This window comes from Orbicella faveolata, unplaced genomic scaffold, assembly GCF_042242905.1.
Source record: "Orbicella faveolata isolate gen_17 unplaced genomic scaffold, um_ofav_v1 contig_25, whole genome shotgun sequence".
Taxonomy (NCBI): domain Eukaryota; kingdom Metazoa; phylum Cnidaria; class Anthozoa; order Scleractinia; family Merulinidae; genus Orbicella; species Orbicella faveolata.
The window spans coordinates 9496139-9515395 of record NW_028301553.1 but is presented as its reverse complement, the minus strand read 5'-3'; the positions used below and the strand labels follow the sequence as shown (position 1 = coordinate 9515395).

At 39.4% G+C, this 19257-nt stretch overlaps 2 protein-coding genes and 1 pseudogene across 7 annotated transcripts in view; 2 read left to right on the top strand and 1 right to left on the bottom strand.

Annotated features, from left to right (window-relative positions):
* The first annotated feature begins 5963 nt into the window (after positions 1 to 5963).
* The window catches only part of LOC110044950 (dedicator of cytokinesis protein 11-like), a 66186-nt gene continuing 52892 nt past the window's right edge, over positions 5964 to 19257 (top strand). For 2 of the 6 annotated variants that reach the window (XM_089294849.1, XM_089294848.1), the window contains exons 1-5: positions 5965 to 6360; positions 14326 to 14415; positions 15455 to 15520; positions 16161 to 16253; positions 16492 to 16593. In XM_089294849.1, coding sequence (XP_089150975.1) covers positions 6226 to 6360; positions 14326 to 14415; positions 15455 to 15520; positions 16161 to 16253; positions 16492 to 16593 — 486 coding nt within the window. In that variant the 5' untranslated portion in view covers positions 5965 to 6225. Of the gene's footprint in view, positions 6361 to 7242; positions 7333 to 7404; positions 7689 to 14325; positions 14416 to 15454; positions 15521 to 16160; positions 16254 to 16491; positions 16594 to 18448; positions 18945 to 19257 lie in introns of those variants that run through there. The other 4 variants (XM_089294852.1, XM_089294853.1, XM_089294851.1 and 1 more) reach the window with 4 other exon arrangements.
* Positions 7696 to 10712, top strand: LOC149108855 (uncharacterized). Its single transcript, XM_089294856.1, has one exon. The coding sequence runs from the start codon at positions 8726 to 8728 to the stop codon at positions 9731 to 9733; it is 1008 nt and encodes a 335-aa protein (XP_089150982.1). The 5' UTR covers positions 7696 to 8725; the 3' UTR covers positions 9734 to 10712.
* On the bottom strand, positions 11267 to 12734 carry LOC149108854 (uncharacterized; annotated as a pseudogene).

Below are 19257 nucleotides of genomic sequence, written 5' to 3'. Positions count from 1 at the left end.
GCTCTAACTACGATTGCACGACATTAACCAGCTACACTGCGGTCCGGATAGGGGACGGCTTGCTATATGACACGAGATGTAAACCGTGAAGGTGCACGGTGACAATCGTGGAGTATGATTCTTGAAATGATCTTCAATGCGTGATTCGTGAAATAATTAGACAGAAAACACGTGATAGAGAGGGAGAGGTAAACACGTGATCTATGATTATAATCTCAACTGAAAACGTTATAGCCGAGCCAACGCAAAATGCATCTAATTATTTTTTAATTTCTTCTTCTTGTACATTGTAATGGGAAGATGGCATATAATTCCTTGCTTTTCGTCTTAATATAGTGATGCCGTGATTCTTTCTTCCACGTTCATGATAAGTACATAGCCAAAAAGAGTACGAGAATAGACCAATTTCGATATATTAAAATTCAGCCTAAAACAATAGACCTCAATACGAGGCTCCGGGGAATAACTACAGAGTTTGTGGGGTTTATTCCCTGGAGCCTCGTGCTGAGGTCTATTGTTTTAGACTGAATTTTAATATATCAAAATTGGTCTATTAAACATTAAATATCACTTCTTTTAAAATGCTCGCTGAATTTGTAGAGTAAAAATCGCTGTTAAGTATTAACTTAGAACACCAGCTCAGTAATTGAAGAAGTAACTAGATTAATTCGTGGATTACGTTTAACTGAATGAAGTAAGAAATAACACGCAAACTGCGGTGATAAACGGCATGACAATAAAACGTATGTTAAAAAACAAAGTTCATTTACTTGACGTTTCGTATGTTTCAACATACATCTTCAGAGGTGACCGTTAGGAATAGAAGTAACAACTAAATTTTAATTTAAAATAAGTAACTAATTAACAATTACAATGACAGAAGCTGAAAAAAAATTACATATAAACAATGCAAACTAATAAAGATAAAGTTTTTCGCTGCTTACATTATCATTTAGGGCGGGTTTTAATTCCCTTATTAGCAGAGTCACTCTTATCTTACAATGTGTATCTGTCCGACCTTTTTCTAATATGTCAAAGTGGTCCCATTTGAAGTTGTGACTAGTTGACGTGACCTGGCATGGTCTGCAATAGCAGAAGCATGACAGCTACTTGTGATCGATTTAAAATGTTCAGTTTTTCTGTCATGCAATCTACGTTTTGTTTTTCCAATGTAGAAATCCTGGCAATCCCAACAACTAGCCTTATACACAACTTTTGACAGTTGGGAACGGTTGATCCTATCTTTGTAGGTAAATAAAGACTTGATGCGATAAACGCTTTAGAAAATAACCCTAAGATTAATGCAGCCATAGAACTTATTAATGCAGGTCTTCAGTTGTTTGGTAACATCCGCAGGGCATCCATTTTGTAACAACAACTTCCTCAGTTCATTCACACAAGAGCGTAAAAGAGAAGGTGACACACAGACGCGGAAACAACGAAAAGCGAGAGTTCGGATGAGGTTTACTTTGTATTTCCTAGGTGTGAAGGAGTCTAGATACACATTGTAAGATAAAAGAGACTCTGCTAATAAGGGAATTAAAACCCGCCCTAAATGATAATGTAAGCAGCGAAAAGCTTTATCTTTATTAGTTTGCATTGTTTATATGCATTTTTTTTTCAGCTTCTGTCATTGTAATTGTTAATTAGTTACTTATTTTAAACTGAAATTTAGTTGTTACTTCTATTCCTAACGGTCACTTCTGAAGATGTATGTTGAAACATACGAAACGTCAAGTAAATGAACTTTGGTTTTTAAAATGCGTTTTATTGTCATGTTTATCACCGCAGTTTGCGCGTTATTTCTTATCAAGCTACGATGGCCAAAGAAAAAGAGTATTTACGACAATGAATGAAATAAAATTTTTACTTCAAATAAATTTAACATGTAGGTTGACGGTAACATCAGATACCGTGTGGCACGAAATTTTTCGGGGGTTTGATTTTGCCGATCGACGATTTATTTTCTATTTTGTGTGAAACAATTTTTGCGATGTCGAAAGACTGGTTTTTTGAGCTGAGTGTCAATTTTTACGATTTTCAGGAAGTCACGTTTATTTGAAATACAACATTTCCTTTTTTTCAATTACATCTTAGTTTTTAGAGGGAAATGGTTATGAAGCCCGGCAAACATCAAAGGGACAATCAAAGATGCCAAGATTTATATTGGAAGGTCCACGACCATACACAATCTTTTGTTTTGCGCTCATACACTGTGCATGAATTATGTAACAAAAACGTTTCTGTTGTTTAGTTCCTCAGTACGGAGTAAACAGCTATTGTGTTTTGTGCATGGTCAAGGCAATAAAAAGAGAACAAAAACATACAACAAAGAAATTTGTCGGGTTTCATAACCATTCCCCTCTATTAACTATGATTACACTACACCGAATCAGTCACTCCATTACAATTACGTTTTGCCCCAGTTTGGCTGATAACGCCTCCACACAATATTCAGTTTCTGTAAACGTTTTGGCGGCAACTCCTGTAGTGTATCATGGGGAATTTCATCATTCTATTTAAAGAGACGCTTTAATTAAAGGGCCCTAGTCAGCCACACCTTTGTTTTCGTTTACGTGCGAGAGTTTGGCTATTATATTTTTTTTAAGAGCATGTCAAAACGAAGGAAATTACTGCGAAACTACTAAAGATAATTTAACATACCCTCAGGAATTAACACAACTTACAATAATTATAAAAGCAATACGATTTCACTTCACCATACAATATCAATAATTTTGATGGCATAGCCAAAATGGCGGAGGCTGACTAGGGTCTTTTAAATGGCATCAACAAGATTTTGTATGTATAATTTCTCCAGTGGAGAAAATTTTTGCGGATCGTGGAAAACTACAAAACTAGAAGTCGTACAAAATTGGTCCCAGACTCTGTGCTGTACCCGTCCGAATGGAAAAAAAAAGGGAACAAGACAGAAGTTATTTTGTTTGACTGCTTTCAAATCTTTCCCAGGCTGATAATTGCCTTACAGCATGATCTTACGTAAAAATAGACATGCATGGAAAATGATCATTTCACACTTTCTTTTTCCGGGTTATTAATAATTTGGTATGTACGACAACCACCGCGATCACATCGCCATCACCACGACAGTATAACAAAAACAACAGCAATAAAAACAACAGTTTTATTCAGGAAAAAGAGAAATACTAAATAATGCTTTCGGTCAGGCGCACTGAGTTAACGTAAAGCTAGCTAGCTGGCTTGCGGTAAAACAATGAACATGTTTGGCTATATTAAAATCCATACGTTATTCGAAGCATTTAAATTGAACAAACTTTTATGATTATTTAGCTGTCAAGATTATCCCAGAATTTAAGCTCTGACTAAGTGGCCATCCACTTATCATTCGATCATTTGTTTTATAGCTCACGCGGTGTAATATCTGAAAATTAAAGAGCTAAGGCTGATGCAGTATATAAACATTCTATCTTTTCAAAGAATACAATACAAAAATATCGGTCAATCCTTAATGATAATAATATAATTAAGAATTCATTTAACGAGGATTAAAGATCTATTACTTTACATGATGTCTCTCCGAGCCCTTGAACGTAGACAGTTCGATTCGGGATGCAATTAAAACCGCACAATTAGGGACGGACCATTAGAAAAGTGCATGATGGGGGAACTTTTTGAGCTTGCAGGATTTCTTTTTTTTTCTCGCCCACTGCCTTTATAGGAATTTTTTCCGAGGTCAAGTCCCCTGCACGAATTTTTATTATTGTTATTTATTGTTTTTTTTTTTTTTTTTGTGGGGGGAGGGGGGGGGATATTCTACTGTTGCAATCTTAATCTTGACACACGCCACTATCTGATTGCCTGGAACAGGCTTCAAGCAAATATTTCCTATCTTTCACACAGTCGTTTTGCTTTACTGTCAAAATTATACTCCGGGGGCAACATAACTAAGTATCAGACACATTTAAGTGCTATTGCCTAACTGATGGGGCTGCATTGCATTTTTTGTTTGATATTTCGGGAAATAATAATTTTATTTATTCATTCCCCTTATAATAAAATGCGTCGTTATCTTTATCAAAAACCCAAAATAGATTGAAACAGCCCTAACTAAACGCATCAGTTGTGCTAACACCTCCATGATTGTCTTTAATTACGACGTTTGTCCAACGTTGATCTAAGCGGCCATATAGGGAAAGTGTTACGGTTCGCAATGGGTGTGCACATCTGTGTCCACTATTATCATTTATACATGTCAGTTGTGAAATCACTCCCATGTGTCGAGGCTATCAAAACATGGTATGTGCTTGCTTAATTGCAAACGAATCAAGCAGGATGGCTGTTTAAAACACATTTTTTTTTTATCGCTTTTAAGCCATGGTTAGCCGTAAGGGTTTTTCTGCAAGGATGTTTGGCTATCAATGTCCACGATGACGTTGCTGCGCACATAATGTATCAGCCTTGAAAGGAAAAAATGTCCGTTTTCCTAATTGTAGAGAAAACCAAGTGAATAGGGATTCCATCTGAGGACCAGGAAATTAAAACTGCAGTATAAAGAGGCTGCCAAGGTGGCCTTCAGGTGACTACAGTTTGTAAGCTCGACAGTGCAATTCACTTTGCTGTAATTTTTGTTTTCTTCACTTCTTTGCAATTTTTTTTTTTCAGTCACCCTCCCTTCCATGAATTCTGTTTTTTTGTTTTTTGCCCTCCCCCCATCACTTTTCTAATGGTACGTCTCTTATACAGAGGCCACACTTCACCCCCCGACCCCACCCTCTCAGCCGAAACAAAAGAGTAAACATTTCACTTAATGTGGCTGCCCTTTCAAATGCTAAAATGCAAAAGGTTCTTTGGAAGCTATTCTGGGAGAAGTCTATGGCGCCCATTCTTAGTAGTATAGACCTCTTTAAAGCAGCTCACTCATGGTATTTTGAGTTATTTTGGCCAATACAAAAATGCTATAGAGATAATAATAAACCATAAAGTAACAAGGATGATTAACGGAAAGATGAAGAAGATTGACATGGATTACAAACAACGAACTTGAAAACTCTAGAGCCCTAAAAACGTCTGCGTGGGAGGCTAAATCCCTTCAAGTCTGAGTGAAAAAGGGACGTTTGATACCTAGCGAAGCTAAATAAAAACTGGCCGGAAAACAATTGTTAGCGACTGACAAGCATTTCCCTCAAAAATGACAATCATTTATTCGGTAAACCATCCCCGATGGTTTACTTCCTCTAAGCATGTAAATTTCAAATCATTCAAAGTCAGAAATTAGTCAATCAGAAACTGGTGCAAAACCACGGCAAAGGTTTTAAGTAAAAGTGTGGGCATTGCGTTATTCTTCATCTTGGTATGGGTTTTGTGGCTGTTTGATCGAAAAATGAAAAAAAATAAAATAAAATAATAAAAAAAAAGGAGAGAGATAGAAAAGAAAAATAAAGAAAAGAATTTTATCAAGATTGGCAGCACTTGCTTCGCGTGTTTCTTGGACCCTGGCAGCAAAATGGAACACTAATAAAAGTAAACATATATCCGAAAATTATGGAGAAACTCTCTTCTAACAAACACGATGTTTTATTTCTCCTGCCTACAATCTTATTTAGAAACAAACTATAATATTTCTCCTGCCAACAAACTATAACGAATTAAATCGTACGTGACCATTTGTAAAAGTTTTTTTTTCCTCATTAATTCGGAAAATGTTGGTCTGGCTATTCGTTAATATTTCTGTTCCACTCTTTCAGGGAACTCTTAGATTACCGCGCAATATCGTTTCATTTATTTCGGCCAGTGCTTCTTCAACGACAAAGAACAGCTTACAGTTAACGCAAGACTGCTTTTAATGTAAAACACAGAAAGGCTAATAGACTTTCTCGTTGTTTTCATTGGTCCCTATTCTCATTTACATGATATTCAATTGTATTGTTGACATGCGAGGCAGAATTTATGAGAACAATATCAAAGTGTATCCGGTTTGGAAAATATCACCTCTACATTTTAAGAACGTGGGCGATCGCAAAACTGAGTTAATTAGGGAAAGGGAAGACGAAAGGCTAAAAAATTCTGCATTGCACGAAAAGGAACATTGTTACTTTCCATATGGTCAATGAGGTTCTCGTTAGGTCCTTCTGATTTATCAAGCGAGCAGCTGTGGAATGCAAAGATAGGTGATTAACCTGGGCATGGAGTGACCACGAACTAGTGGCTTTTCGCATAGAGCTCGCGGAGACGAAACAACGAGCAATGACGGAAAAACATCGCGCCCTACCGCGTCTTAAGATTCCCAGCTTTCGTCGGAATTCGTCGGATCCGGCCCCCGAAGAAAGCAGCGAGGGAGACGAATCATCTGGCATTGAAGCGGTGATGAAGGGACGAAAGGTAAGTCAGATATGAGATTATCGGCTATATCCTAGTTGTTTCTCGTGTAAAGCGGGCAAGCTGATTTGCATCCACTGTAGAGGCCAAAGGCAATTTTTAACCCGCTTGAACTAATCTATGTCTTAGATGCTGAAGGTGGAAAATAGGTTAACAATGAAAGAGAAACCAGTAACTAGAGCTGATTGCAAAACCAGCCGTTTTAATTGCAACACAAGCCATTCATCGAGTTGAGTTGGGCCAATATAACTTCCCTTTTCATGCTTGCATTTAAGAGACATTTATTCCGACACCGACGTGCTATGAGACAAAAGTCTTGTACTAAGTTTATAAAAAAAATTAAGGAAAAACTCCGAAGTTTTTCTTAATTAAACAACTTTTGAAAATTCAGTTAAACTGTTTGACCAACGAAGTGAAGAATCAGTTCGTAAAATGTTGACACGTATTTCGAGATTTGCTTTTGTGTCGGGTGTCAATGTAATCAATAAAAAATGTCATTGACATCAATTCGAACCAACACTGCACGACAATGTTGTAAACATATGATAACCCCATTCTGTAACATCCATTAATCGCCGTAACTCATTTTAAATCAATCAGAAGCCCTCCTAGAAGTCATTTTAGGTTAAAGCAATTTTTAGATCAATATTATTTATCCATGCGTGTAAAATAAATACCACTTTTGTAGCCCGCTTCAACAAACATGCCTCCGGTTAGAAATTCGGCTCCGCAAAGTATTATGTAAACCGAATACGACTTGTTAGATCTTTTAAAAGACACCAGTAGACTAAATTCTTAAGGTATGCCGCTGTCTTCGGCCTGTAGTACCGGTGTCATGCCCCTGGTTGCGTCACAAAACCCTCTTGATTTATCCTCATTCCTTTGGTCAGAATGGCGCATCACAGATACACTAGCAGCTTGTGGACTTAAAAGGCCGCCCTCTTGTCTTCTGAGAGACTCCGCAGAAACAGTTAGGTTTGTACATTCACTATCCTCGAACTATTAAAGATATTAAAGGTCGAGTGGTGCCGGCAAAGCAAGCTCACGTTACGACGCACAAAAGGATTAGGATTAACCGTTTAGATGGAAGTTGACGAAATTAGCAGACCAGTTAACCGCGCGCACTGGCAAGGGAAGTCTGCAGCTGGGAACTAAGTGAAGCGGACTTCGTTTAGGAAGGGTCTTTGCTGCTGTAAGAGTTCTCTCGTACAGCTAAACGATTCCCTAAGTGAACATATATCTAACCACATGGCAGCGTCACGCTTAAGAGATTCACGGCTGTACTAAGAATAGCTATCGTGGCATAAATCAATCCAGTCTTGCAATTCGAGGTATGTATATTGCTGTTTCCTACCACATTGCCTTCAAATGCTATTCGGATCAACTCGGTGCGTGTTCGGCTCACACTTATTGCGGTAAACAGGACACTATCGTTATTGTAACGTCTTCGCACTGTTTGTTAAAGTTCTTCCTTTCGGAGAAGTGGGACAATGTAAGTCTTTGATGTTTCGCATATCTAATCTCCATTTTGACCTCGATGGAGAATGTTAGTCTTGTGTTCTTTGCATTATCTTATCGCATACAGTCGTCACACAGAGAGAAGTTAAAGCCGATCGTATCGAAGGAGGGCGCGCTTGTTGTTCGGCAGCTCAAAATGATTTGCAATTAAACTTCATTTAACCATTACTACAGGCGCTAACTGTTTCAAAATCCATTGACTGATGGTTTGCCGCAGGGAGCCATATCTGACCTTTATCTGTCTCTACTCTCTTCAGACTACTTCGACTCTCGTGTCATTTCTATGTGCTTCAGGCACACACAGACCTGATCACGTGCTGAAAACCTATGCTGTTCTTTTATCGATTAGCATTATTATACCTTTCAAAAAGCGGAAGATGTCTTTTGTTAACTGCGTGAGAAGAGGACAAAAAGTGCAATGTTTGTTTTATTCCACTTCAATGATTGCCCCGCCGACGGCCCTTTTTCAAATGCTTTCGCCTAATTGTCTTTCTTACGCAACGAAACCTTGTAAATGACAGGTCTTTAGTTGAAGCTTGCTTGTTTAGAAAGTGCTAAACGTCCCTGGAGATTTGTCTAAAACAATACAGGACGTTTTTAAGTCTTAAAGAAGTTATCTAATTTCAAGGTTACCAACGCCATTTTGCCAGGGTTGCAAAACTACTGGGGCGAGCGCGCGGTCAAGCCTGAAATTGCAAATGGCGTAGAAGAACAGCTGAAGTGCTTCGCTATTCTTTCCGCGGAAAAAAAGACTACAGTATCTCTTGATATGAGAAATATCGCGCCGAAACTTTGATTTTTAATTTGCACCACTTCAGCTCTGGTGTAATTGGCGAAATATTCTTTTTAGATGCCTCGACAAGCAGAAGAAGTTCTGCAATATGACGACTTCCTCGGCTGGACTGTGTCGTCGCTCAAGGATTTTCTCTCCCTCAGAGGACTGAAGCAAACTGGTCGTAAGTCTGAGCTTGTTGCTAGAGAATTTGGAGCTTATGAACTTAATGCACCCATAAAGTTCACTCAAGAACAAATCTACCGTCAGATCAAAGAAGAATATACACGAAGGTTGAAGTCAAATGAAATAAAGTGCGACCCCAATAACATACCGCATGACGCCTGGATTGATGACGTAAAACAGTGGCCAGAAATAGATGACGGTAAACTGTTCAGCTACATTTTGCGAACAAAAGCTGTTGATGTGGAATACATCGGAAAGTACAAGGATCAGAAAGCCTACTCATATTGGATGAGTGGTTTTGTTGACACTGTGTTGTTTACAACATGCCTTGTAGACAGCAAACAAATGTTTCTTAAGGGGTGTGTTTCTCCCTCCCAGAAGCTTCGTGATGACCCACACAAAGTATGGATTTGTTTGGAGGGCACGAAAAGCGACTGCAGAATTGTCACTTCATGGTTTACATGCACTGCTGGTACTGCAGAAGTCTGCAATGATGATGATGATGATGATGATGTCTCTCACCTGCCTCAGATCAACTGGGGAAATGCCCACGAGAAGGATGCAATCAAATCCTTAACGTCTGGTGTTGCTTCACAACATGATGGTGGACTGCAGGGCTTTAAACAGTGTGGATTGATTTTAAAGCCTGACTACCCCTACCTTGCTGCTTCACCAGATGGCTTGTTTTACTGCAGATGCCATGGCCTTTCAATTATTGAAGCAAAGTGCCCTTACTCAGTGAGAAATGACAACCTTCATGTCAAGGAAACATGTGACCATGTTGACTTCCTTGAAGATTTTAATGGTAAACCTCACCTGAAACGCACCCACAAATATTATATCCAAATGCAGGCTCAGATGTGGGTTGTTGGTGCCAGTCATGGTTATTTCATTGTTTGAACACAGGGTGGCCCTCTTTTCTATGAATGAGTGGAACTTGACATTGAATTTTGTCTGAATGTTGTCAGCAATATTACACTGTTTTACAAGTCATTTGTATTGCCATGTCTGCTGGGGTACAGGGACATTTTTGAGTGCCCCAAGTGCAGTAAAGTAATTTTGGAGGAGGATGAAATCAGTGATTCTGCAAAGGAGAACAGCATCTTCTGTGACAGCTGCAGCACATGGTGGCACTTGCCATGTGCTGACCTCACCATGAGTGCTGCAAATGCATTGGATTCTTGGGTGTGCCAGTGCTGTCTGACAGATGCAGCAAACATCAATGACACTGACACTGAAGATGAACTTAAATTTAATTTTGCTCAGGAATCAGAGCAAGGTGCTGCATCTGATGCCATGAATTATGTTTGCCCTGTTTGTTCAATGAAGAGCATCCCTGTTAATGGAGAGCATGTACGTACAATCTGCAAACAAGCTGTCCACGCTTGGTGTAGCAACCATGAAAATATTACAAGCTCTGCAGATCTCATTTGTGATTATTACAGTGAAGATTAACCATAAAAGGCTTAACATTGTTTAACATTGACTTACAAATTCTCCTTACTGATCTGTCCAGCTTTTTTGTAATAGGAGTATTTGTTTAAGTTACAATGAAAAAACTCTAATTTCTCTGATGAAATTTTTTTTGTCTAAATTTTGATAATTGTAAAAATAGTTGGTGTTGATGTATATAAGGGATGAAAAAATGAAACAGATTGTTCGGATAAAAGCTTTGCATAATTATGCAAAAGCATAAAATTTAAAATGCAAGAAAAGTTAATAGGCCACTAGCTGGTCAATAATGCACTTTTTGTACCAAATTGCCCCACATTACTTGATCTGACTTTGTTGAGAAAATAAGAATTCAGAGTTAGCTGAGTTTTTTCTTAATTTTGTTGAGTTTAATAAATTTATTTATTAAGGTGGGGGTAAACATGAATTTGAGTGAAATTTTAAGAGGTTTAAAGACGGGACAGAAGAAAGAAAATATTTTTTGGAACACCACCAGACAGTTGACCCCCATGCAAGAGCACCCCAGGTTGTCAGGACTGTTTGGGTGTCCATCTACTAATTTTTCATTTCAAATTCTAATTTAAAAATCACATTAAATCTTTAATATTTCTTATTTCTCCAAATTTTACTAATCCTTTGAGGAAAACTATCTCTTCCCAAACATCCCCCAAAATCACCCAAAAATTTACAAAACACCGCTAAACATAGCTTTGTGAGATGAGCTGAGGGTTTTGGGAATTATTGAAATGCGAGAAAAGTGGTGGAAAAACGGGCTTCAGGTGTGCCCCCACCTTAATCCATGGCCACTAAATCTTTTAATGGTTGAAATGTTCTCCATGTGATCAAATCTATACACATTTCTTGAAAAAAAAAATTACATATAGTTACCTTCCAAAGTAGCTTGGGTACTAGGCTGTGCCCTGTTCTGAGCCCTGTTAGTACGGGGGGGGGGGGGGGGGGGGAGGAATTGCGGTGGTGCTATCATGCCTGCCTAACCCTGTTTATCCACACACATACAAATAATATTATTAGACACAGAGAGGTGGGAGCAAATTACATAATGTGCAGCAGACATGAACAATGTCATCAGCCAGGGGAAGCAGAGTGATAGGCAATTCATTCTTTAAGAGAAGAAAAACTTTAAGCCGTCTGATGGCTTGCTCCACATAGATCTGGACATTTGCGATGTTCGATGTTTCTTTAACATCTCTTGGTAACAACTACATAGATGATGCACAGCTAGGTGGTATGCATAGTGTTGTCATGTGCATCATCAAGTCTTCTCTGATCTTAAACCCTCTGTCTGCCATGACTTCCTCATAGGGTTCAATCATGTTCAAAAATCCACTGTTTCTCACCACAAAAATATCAGATGCCCTTCCTCCATAACATGGTGAAACATGAAATAGCTCCATTTGGAGTAATTGCAACAAGCACTTTGAATGTGTAGTGATGCTTATATTCACTCCATAGGGTTGCTGCCAAATCAAGTCCACTAGGCGTTTCTGTGAAGCACTCGAAGCAGTCAATAATACATCTTACTTTGGGGTACAGCTTCCTAAAACATAACGGGAGAGTTTTCTTGACCTGTTGACGACTAGGCCACACGATTAACACTGACAGTTCCCTAGACATGAGCTTAACCCGTGTGAGGAAAATACTGCTGACAATGGTAGCTGACACATGGAACCTAAATCCCAAATCAGTAGTCAAAAGAACTAGTCTTAGTTTCATTAAAGTCAGTAGAAGTTCTTGCTGCAGTCTGAGCTTTCTTTCAGGTCCTGGTCGTCCTATAGTAAAACCAGTTGCCAACTCAAAAGGAGAAGGAGGCTGAGGTGTCGCTTTAGTTGTCTGTTTTTCTCCCCTCCAATACTGCATTGATCGAGCCTTTTCACTTAAATAATCGAATAGGAACTTAAATGTTTCAGTAGACGGCAAACCTGTGTAAACCTTCACTTCCAATTCTCTGGTTAGCTGTTCAAACTGCATAGGAACTGAAACAGAGTAGTCCACCTCAGTTTCCAAATCTTCATTACCGTCACTTGAGCTCTCATCATCATCTTTGGAGCTGCTGCTGAAAGGCAAGTACCTTGAAGCACCAGCTTCTTGTAACTTGTTTGCTTTCCTTTTCTTAGGCGACCTCTTTTGTAGATAATCGGAAACAGTCATAAAAAGCGATGGAAAGTCAGTTTCAGGGTTTCCGGGGGTTCTCCTCCCCAAAGGAAAATTATTTGAACAGACAAAAGTCCCACTGGCGCCAGGCGGTGGGTTGAAAACATCACCTCGTGTCTTCGCTACTTGCTTGCGCCATTTTTCGGCAAGTTTAGGGTCAACTGGCTACTTGTGATAAGTCAATTTCTGCACATGCGATCTAACATAAGCGAGTTCTGGATATGTTTTATCATTATCACAAGATCCCACTGCACAACGAGCGTGGCTTGGCATGACAACAGATTAGTCGGCCGTGTCGTCATTAGCATTTTCAGGCTTGGCCACGCGCTCGCCCCAATAGTTTTGCACCCCCGGCAAAATGGCGTCGGTAACCTTGGAATGGTCTATTGGAATTTTGTCCGAATTTCACCATAATTAGTCAAGTACAGACACAAAGTAAAAATAAGATTGTATAGAATATCTACATCCACGGTGAATTAAATATGGTCTCACAGATTTAATACCAAGCACTCGGGTCCCGTCCACACTAGTATACTAACTTCTTCGGAGAAATTTGAAAACGGCGTTTTCACTTTTGAAATGCATCAAATGTTTTTCGTTCGCACAACGCCCGCGAAATTTCTAAACGCAACAATCACTGGCTATTTTGGATTTGTATTTGAGGAAAACTTAGGTGGGGAAAACTTCATTTACATCACCTGTTTTATATCAACCCAGTTTGGCTTTGAAGTGTTTGTGGAGTTATAGAGAAATCTTTCGTTGATAGACAAAAACGAAAAAACCAACGGTATTTCCGTGTCATACCCTTTAGCTCTTGTACGGCTTCTTCACAGAGGGCCAAGACTGGGGTGATCGAATCTCAATTGTCAGTTAAACCTCTCAGCCTCGGCTCATTTCTCAACGATCAATAAATATTGCAGATCTTAAATCTCAGAAATCAGTTTTAAAAAAATGCGTTATTTCACAGCTGACATTCACAACTTTGACCAATTCTCAGCTCATCCGAAAGAGAAGCGCAAACCTCTATTGATCAGTTTTATTAATTCTTTTAGAGTTCGTTGAATTTTGCACAGCAGCTATGCAAATGAACCGTTCTCTGAGGTCAGCAGACGTTTATACACATGCGAACACTTCTTTAGCCCTTATTAGGAACCCATTCTAGCCTGAATACCGTTAAGAATGTAGACGGATTCTCAACAACAACAACGCGAGAAACGCAATGTGTCCGTTCACATTCAAAATGTACCTGCTTGCCGGTCCCAGTCACTTTTGGGTGATGACAATCTTGATTTCAGGTTGGATTTGAATCAGTAAAGCCTGCTGAATTCTTTCTGTATCCAAAGTGTATTTGTCATTGTTTTCTTCTCCTATCCAAAGTTCTGCCTTGGGTATATTTTTAGCATGCTTGTATAAATAAAAGTTGACCTTTCACACCCCTGTCGTTCTTCTGCGTGCTTATACAAAGTTTCTATCGGTTGATAGCTGGCGAGAGGCGAAACCCCGAGTCGATAAAACTGCAAGAACGAGCTATGGAATTGTTAAGTTTGGCATAAGCCATTTTCTACGCCATCCGCGCTGCAGTTGGTCTATTATTATGGTATGTCTATAAAATGGATTTGTTGAAAGATCTGTTTTAATATTTCCGGCAGTGATGGTCAGTGATGCTACAGGAAAACGACGTGCGCTCCGAGGGGCCACGGGATTCCTATCAATTTATAATAGGCCCTGTGTAACCATTTATACTGTCTGAGTTTGGTAGACACTGTGCGATATAAGGACTCGCCGCGCTTTTGTCAGGGTCCCTCAGGATTTCTACAGCCTGTCATTAGTTGTTCTTTATTCTAATGTTAAGTTCTTTCGTCATGCAGGAAGACATCGGAATGGAGAGGAACGGCTTGTCAGAGATCACACCAAGTCCGAAACCGCACAAAAAGAACATCATCTCACAGAAACACAAGGTACATAACGTTTCTTGCAATGTTTGTTTGTTGTATCTTGCTGTTGTTCCATACCGCTTTGACGATGCTTTCTCTCAGTTTCCAATTCATACTTAGCTACAGCACCTAAACGGGTTACGCTAATTCAAATGTGATGGATCGATCGCGACGTAAGTTTCCTCAGCATTCAGGAATTATAAAGGTTCTGAATACTGTCGTGTTTTACTTCTGCCTGATAGCTAAGAGAAGGCTCTTTAAAAAGTTAGCCATGAACCAAGAGATACGAAGGCTGTTAGACAATAACGTCACGGGTGTGTGTACAAAAATGTATCGTAGTATGCATAAAAGCTGCTGTTGTTCGTTGTTGGAAAAGTTTCAAAATTAAACAGAATTGGATTTCCGATTTCCGCTTTTTCCGGTGCTTACGAATGTGTGACGTAAAAAGTCACTGCAAAACGCAATAGTTTGTAGCCTCAGCTTTTTGGCCCTGGTTGTTCGAAAGGTGGATAACGCTATTCACCGGATACTAAATCACCACTATCCAGCGGATAGCGTGGTTTGTCAGTTTTGTTAACACTTATCCGCTGGATGGCGATGAATTTATCCGGTGGACAGCGTTATCCAGCCTTCAAACAACCAGGACCTGGCTGTTACTCCACGACCCTGCTCGCGTGAGACGTAAACAGGCGAAAATCCGTAGAGTTAGGCTTAGGCGTAGGCAGTGTGCTATTTTTCTTACAATGATCAGTGACAAGACAGGAGTGGTACAGTTAATAACGCACGATATTTGGTTTGTATCGGGGTCTGTATTCAAGTGACGGCCATCTTTCCATTGCGCCACCTCTTCGCGTTCTTCAAGCTATCAGGAAAACAAATTCCTCAGAAATAAAAGTTTAAATCCTTGTCGTTGTTGTTGTTTTTTTTCCCTTCGATTTTGACAGAAAAACCGGAATCCGAAACTAGAAGCTCTAATACTTCGCTTTACGTACGGCGTTTTTTAAAATATATTTCCTGTATACGCATTGGAATGTCAATTTTATTTTTTACTCGCTCATGTCAGGATTCAACAAGTGCCAAAGACTCTGCAGACCAGACAGACCGGAAGAGTTCACACAAAAAGAACAAGGTAAAATAGAGACTGTTTAGATGTACTGTATACACTGGGTTAACTGGGTTGAGGCAAAAGTGTCAATTTAAATTAAAGGAGAAACGTTACGATTTGTGCATCTTTAAAAATTTAGCCGAAAATTTTCACGTTCGGCGTTTAAATCCGTGTCAATCTTCTCCATCCTTAACCATCCTTGTTACTTTATGCTTTATGGATATCTCTTTGGTGTTTTTCTATCTAAGTAAACTACTATTTTCAAGTTTCCTTCAATTTAATTGTAATTCTGAACGTGGCCAAAAACCGTGACTGAGCTCCTTTAAATTCTCCTTACATCACGCAAGAAAAAACAACAACACAGGTATTACGTAAGTTTTTACGTCATCATGGATATGACGTCATCAAGATACGTTATCACTTGTTTCGTTGAATTATCAGAGACGTTGGATTATCGTAGATCACAGCTCCTATAAGGTTTAAATTCAGGGGTTTTATTCAAATTTTGCAGAGAAGAATCCCGGACCTTTTTACATGGGAGTACCCCTGGGAAACAATGTTGTTGTATAGTGTGACCAGGTACCCATGACCCCCCGCTTTCCCTAGCGTGTCTCAGACGCTTTAAACTTCTAATGGAGACGTCAAACGTATTTTTTGCGTGTAGGATCAGTTGGATCCAGATGATATTATGTCAAGTCCGCGTCAAGAGAAACGAAGTCCGTTTTCGCTCCCCAAATTTGGCAGCGGCAATAAAACGGTTAGTATTCCATGCTTTTTCCCCAAGCTTTTTCCTGTTGTCGCTTTCTTTTTTCTTGTCCTGGACTCGAGACCAGATTAATTCAATAATGTTAGCGGGGCAGACGGCGCATCATGTTTTCGAAGACAAGCGAATGTTTGATTAGTCGATTTGCGACTGAAGGCGCTAAATAGATGTTGAATAAGTGGTCGAATAATAATGCTAGTTTTTTTTTTTTTGATTCTCTTTCTTCTCGAAGTTGGATCCTGAAAGTCTTGCTGAAAAACTTCAAGATACGCCAAAGTCAGAGAAAAAGAAAATGCAGAAACAACAAAAGACGCCAGACTCTGCAAGAACTCCGGTAAGAAAATGTTCATAGTTCTGTGTTGGCATGATCTTCAATGATACAAATCAGTCCGTCGGTCGATCAGTGGGTCAGTGAGTCAGTGAGTCAGTATAGTATAGTATAGTATAGTATAGTATAGTATAGTATAGTATAGTATAGTATAGTATAGTATAGTATAGTATAGTATAGTATAGTATAGTATAGTATAGTATAGTCAATGAGTCAGTGAGTCAGTGAGTCAGTGAGTCAGTGAGTCAGTGAGTCAGTGAGTCAGTGAGTCAGTGAGTCAGTGAGTCAGTGAGTCAGTGAGTCAGTGAGTCAGCGAGTCAGTGAGTCAGTGAGTCAGCGAGTCAGCGAGTCAGTGAGTCAGTGAGTAAGAGAGTCAGTGGGTCCGTGGTCGGCTCGATATCATACAAATTGAAAAACATGACCATGTGAGAATTGATTTATGCCTGGCAGGGACATTCCTAGTGCTAGTATACAGTTGGATTACTCATACTCCTTGGCATCTTTAATTCAGTAGAGTTTTTCTTTTTCGGTTTCCCATGTTTTCAAGTCATTATTTTGAGGTCCCGTTAGACTTCAAGAATGTGCGATCAAGCAGCTTTGACACGATAACGATATTCTCAAAAGATTAGTATTGGATTACAATACAGTTTCTAAGATTCAATCTTGCTCTCAGGTTTATTTTGATTTTTTTTGCTTAAAAAAGCAAACTTGCAAACAAACAAAACAAAAATTTGTTAGTTTAGATACAGCGTTAGCTTTAGCACACTGCCCACGTTGTTTGCCAATTCTCGTCGTCTCTGTGACTGACGACCGGTGACTTTTGAAATCATATCAAGACTCTAGCCTTCTGACATAGAGAGCAGCCACGGCTATTTACTTATGACCTGTATAGTACTTCGTTGCCTGCTTCGTTGCCTGAACGAGTGCAAGCATCGGAGATCTGACGTCGGGGATTTTCCTTGTGGTCAGCGGATGCGCAATTTTACGAAGCGAGTCACGTCTTAGAGGTTTATTTTGTTATTATTTTTCTTCATAATAGCATCAGTGACAATTTTGGGTGGCTACAAAAAAATCCCTGTACGATATTTTACTTATACTTAAAAGTAAATCTGCATTTCTAAATTAACTGTCAAATCAAAGGACAATATATGACGCCAGACAGTCTAAGTGCGTTTTATTAGCGAGCCACTCTGCGAAAAAGTGACACTGAATGTCTTGTTTTCACGTTCTTGCTAACTATCTTTGGTAAATTAAAAACATCCGTAAACTTCTATTTTGCTTCGATAAGTTATAACAGGAAAAAAAGTTTTGACAGGAGACATATTATCCGCATTTGAGGTGTACAAAACAGAAGCTTCTCCTTCGCGAGTCTCGGTGCTTTTAAATTTTAATTTGTTTTGTGCAAAATTGAATGAATTTGTCTAAACAATATTTCTTGCGCAAAAGTGATATTTTTATTCTTCGTTACAATGGCAAATCATTGTTTAGATACTTTGGTTATTCGACGACAAACGGATACAAAATGCTGGGTGGTCTTTTTTACGGAGGCTTCCTACCACAACATCGTCAAGTTTGTTTATTCATCGGTGAAGCTTTTTATAATGTTGCCATTTTCTTTGGGGAAATAGACGGCAACCTGCGGTCATGGATGATTAGATAAGCAGAGTAGCAACATTCTGAAAAGAAGAGGAAGTCGGATCGACTATTGTTTTGGATTAGTTTGCTGTTTGTTGTTCGCATTGTTCATCAGTATTGGTCGCGGCGATATTTAATCCCTGGCCTTTGATATCTATTGACAAACTTTGAAGTGTTGTCATAAATCATAGCTTTGAAAGCCTTATCTCTATGAAACGGCAGATAAACATTCACGTTTTTGCATGTATTTTATGCGATGACTCTCTCCTCGCGCTAGGAGGCCGTAGTACAATTCGCTGCCAGCTATGGAGGAATGCGAGAGTGTCAGCTGTCATGAAACGGCTCTTTTGGCTGTTCCTTGCCCAGGTTTAGGCACAAAAGCACGCTCGTTTTCCGATACTTCGATCTTCAAGCTTGTCCCTCAGAAACCTCGAGGCCATTCGCAAAGTTCTGTAGACGACAGTGGCCGAATTTCGCCGCCATCCCCGACTCAGTTTATACCGATAAATCGTCGCGACGAGCCCGCTCCGATCGAAGTCGCCACATTGAAATCAAAGCGGAAGATTTCTCGACCTCGGTCGCCATTCACCGGCGAGAAGGCTTTCGAGCTTCTCTCCAAGTTCGCCAATTCTGACTTCGTGGCAAAAGTAACGTCCAGTAGCCCAAAGCTACTTGCCAGGAGGACAAAATCAAAGTGTAGAGACAATGACACACAAGAAACGGTCAGTATTGCTAAAATTTTGTAACTTTTTTTTCGAGTTGTATAAAGTATTTCTAGCAGGTTTTCCTCACGTTTCCTTCTTTTTTTAGAGCAAGTTTTTCCACAATTTTCCTTCAAACGAGTTCAGTCTTCTAAGTGATAGAAAAATTCACTGAATTGCGTGACTTTTGTAAGCACCCCGCTCAGAATTGCAATTGGTGGTCCCCGAAAATTGGGAACCCCCAACTTCGATTTAATTAATACTTAAAAAGAGTCACTTTGCACCCCTGAAACAGTTCATTTGCAGCTTGTTAACCATTGTTTCGGCTCCATAA

Bases quoted from the DNA above. Each gene is read 5' to 3' on its own strand.
- LOC149108855 (XM_089294856.1), top strand. From the start codon at position 8,726: ATGCCTCGACAAGCAGAAGAAGTTCTGCAATATGACGACTTCCTCGGC.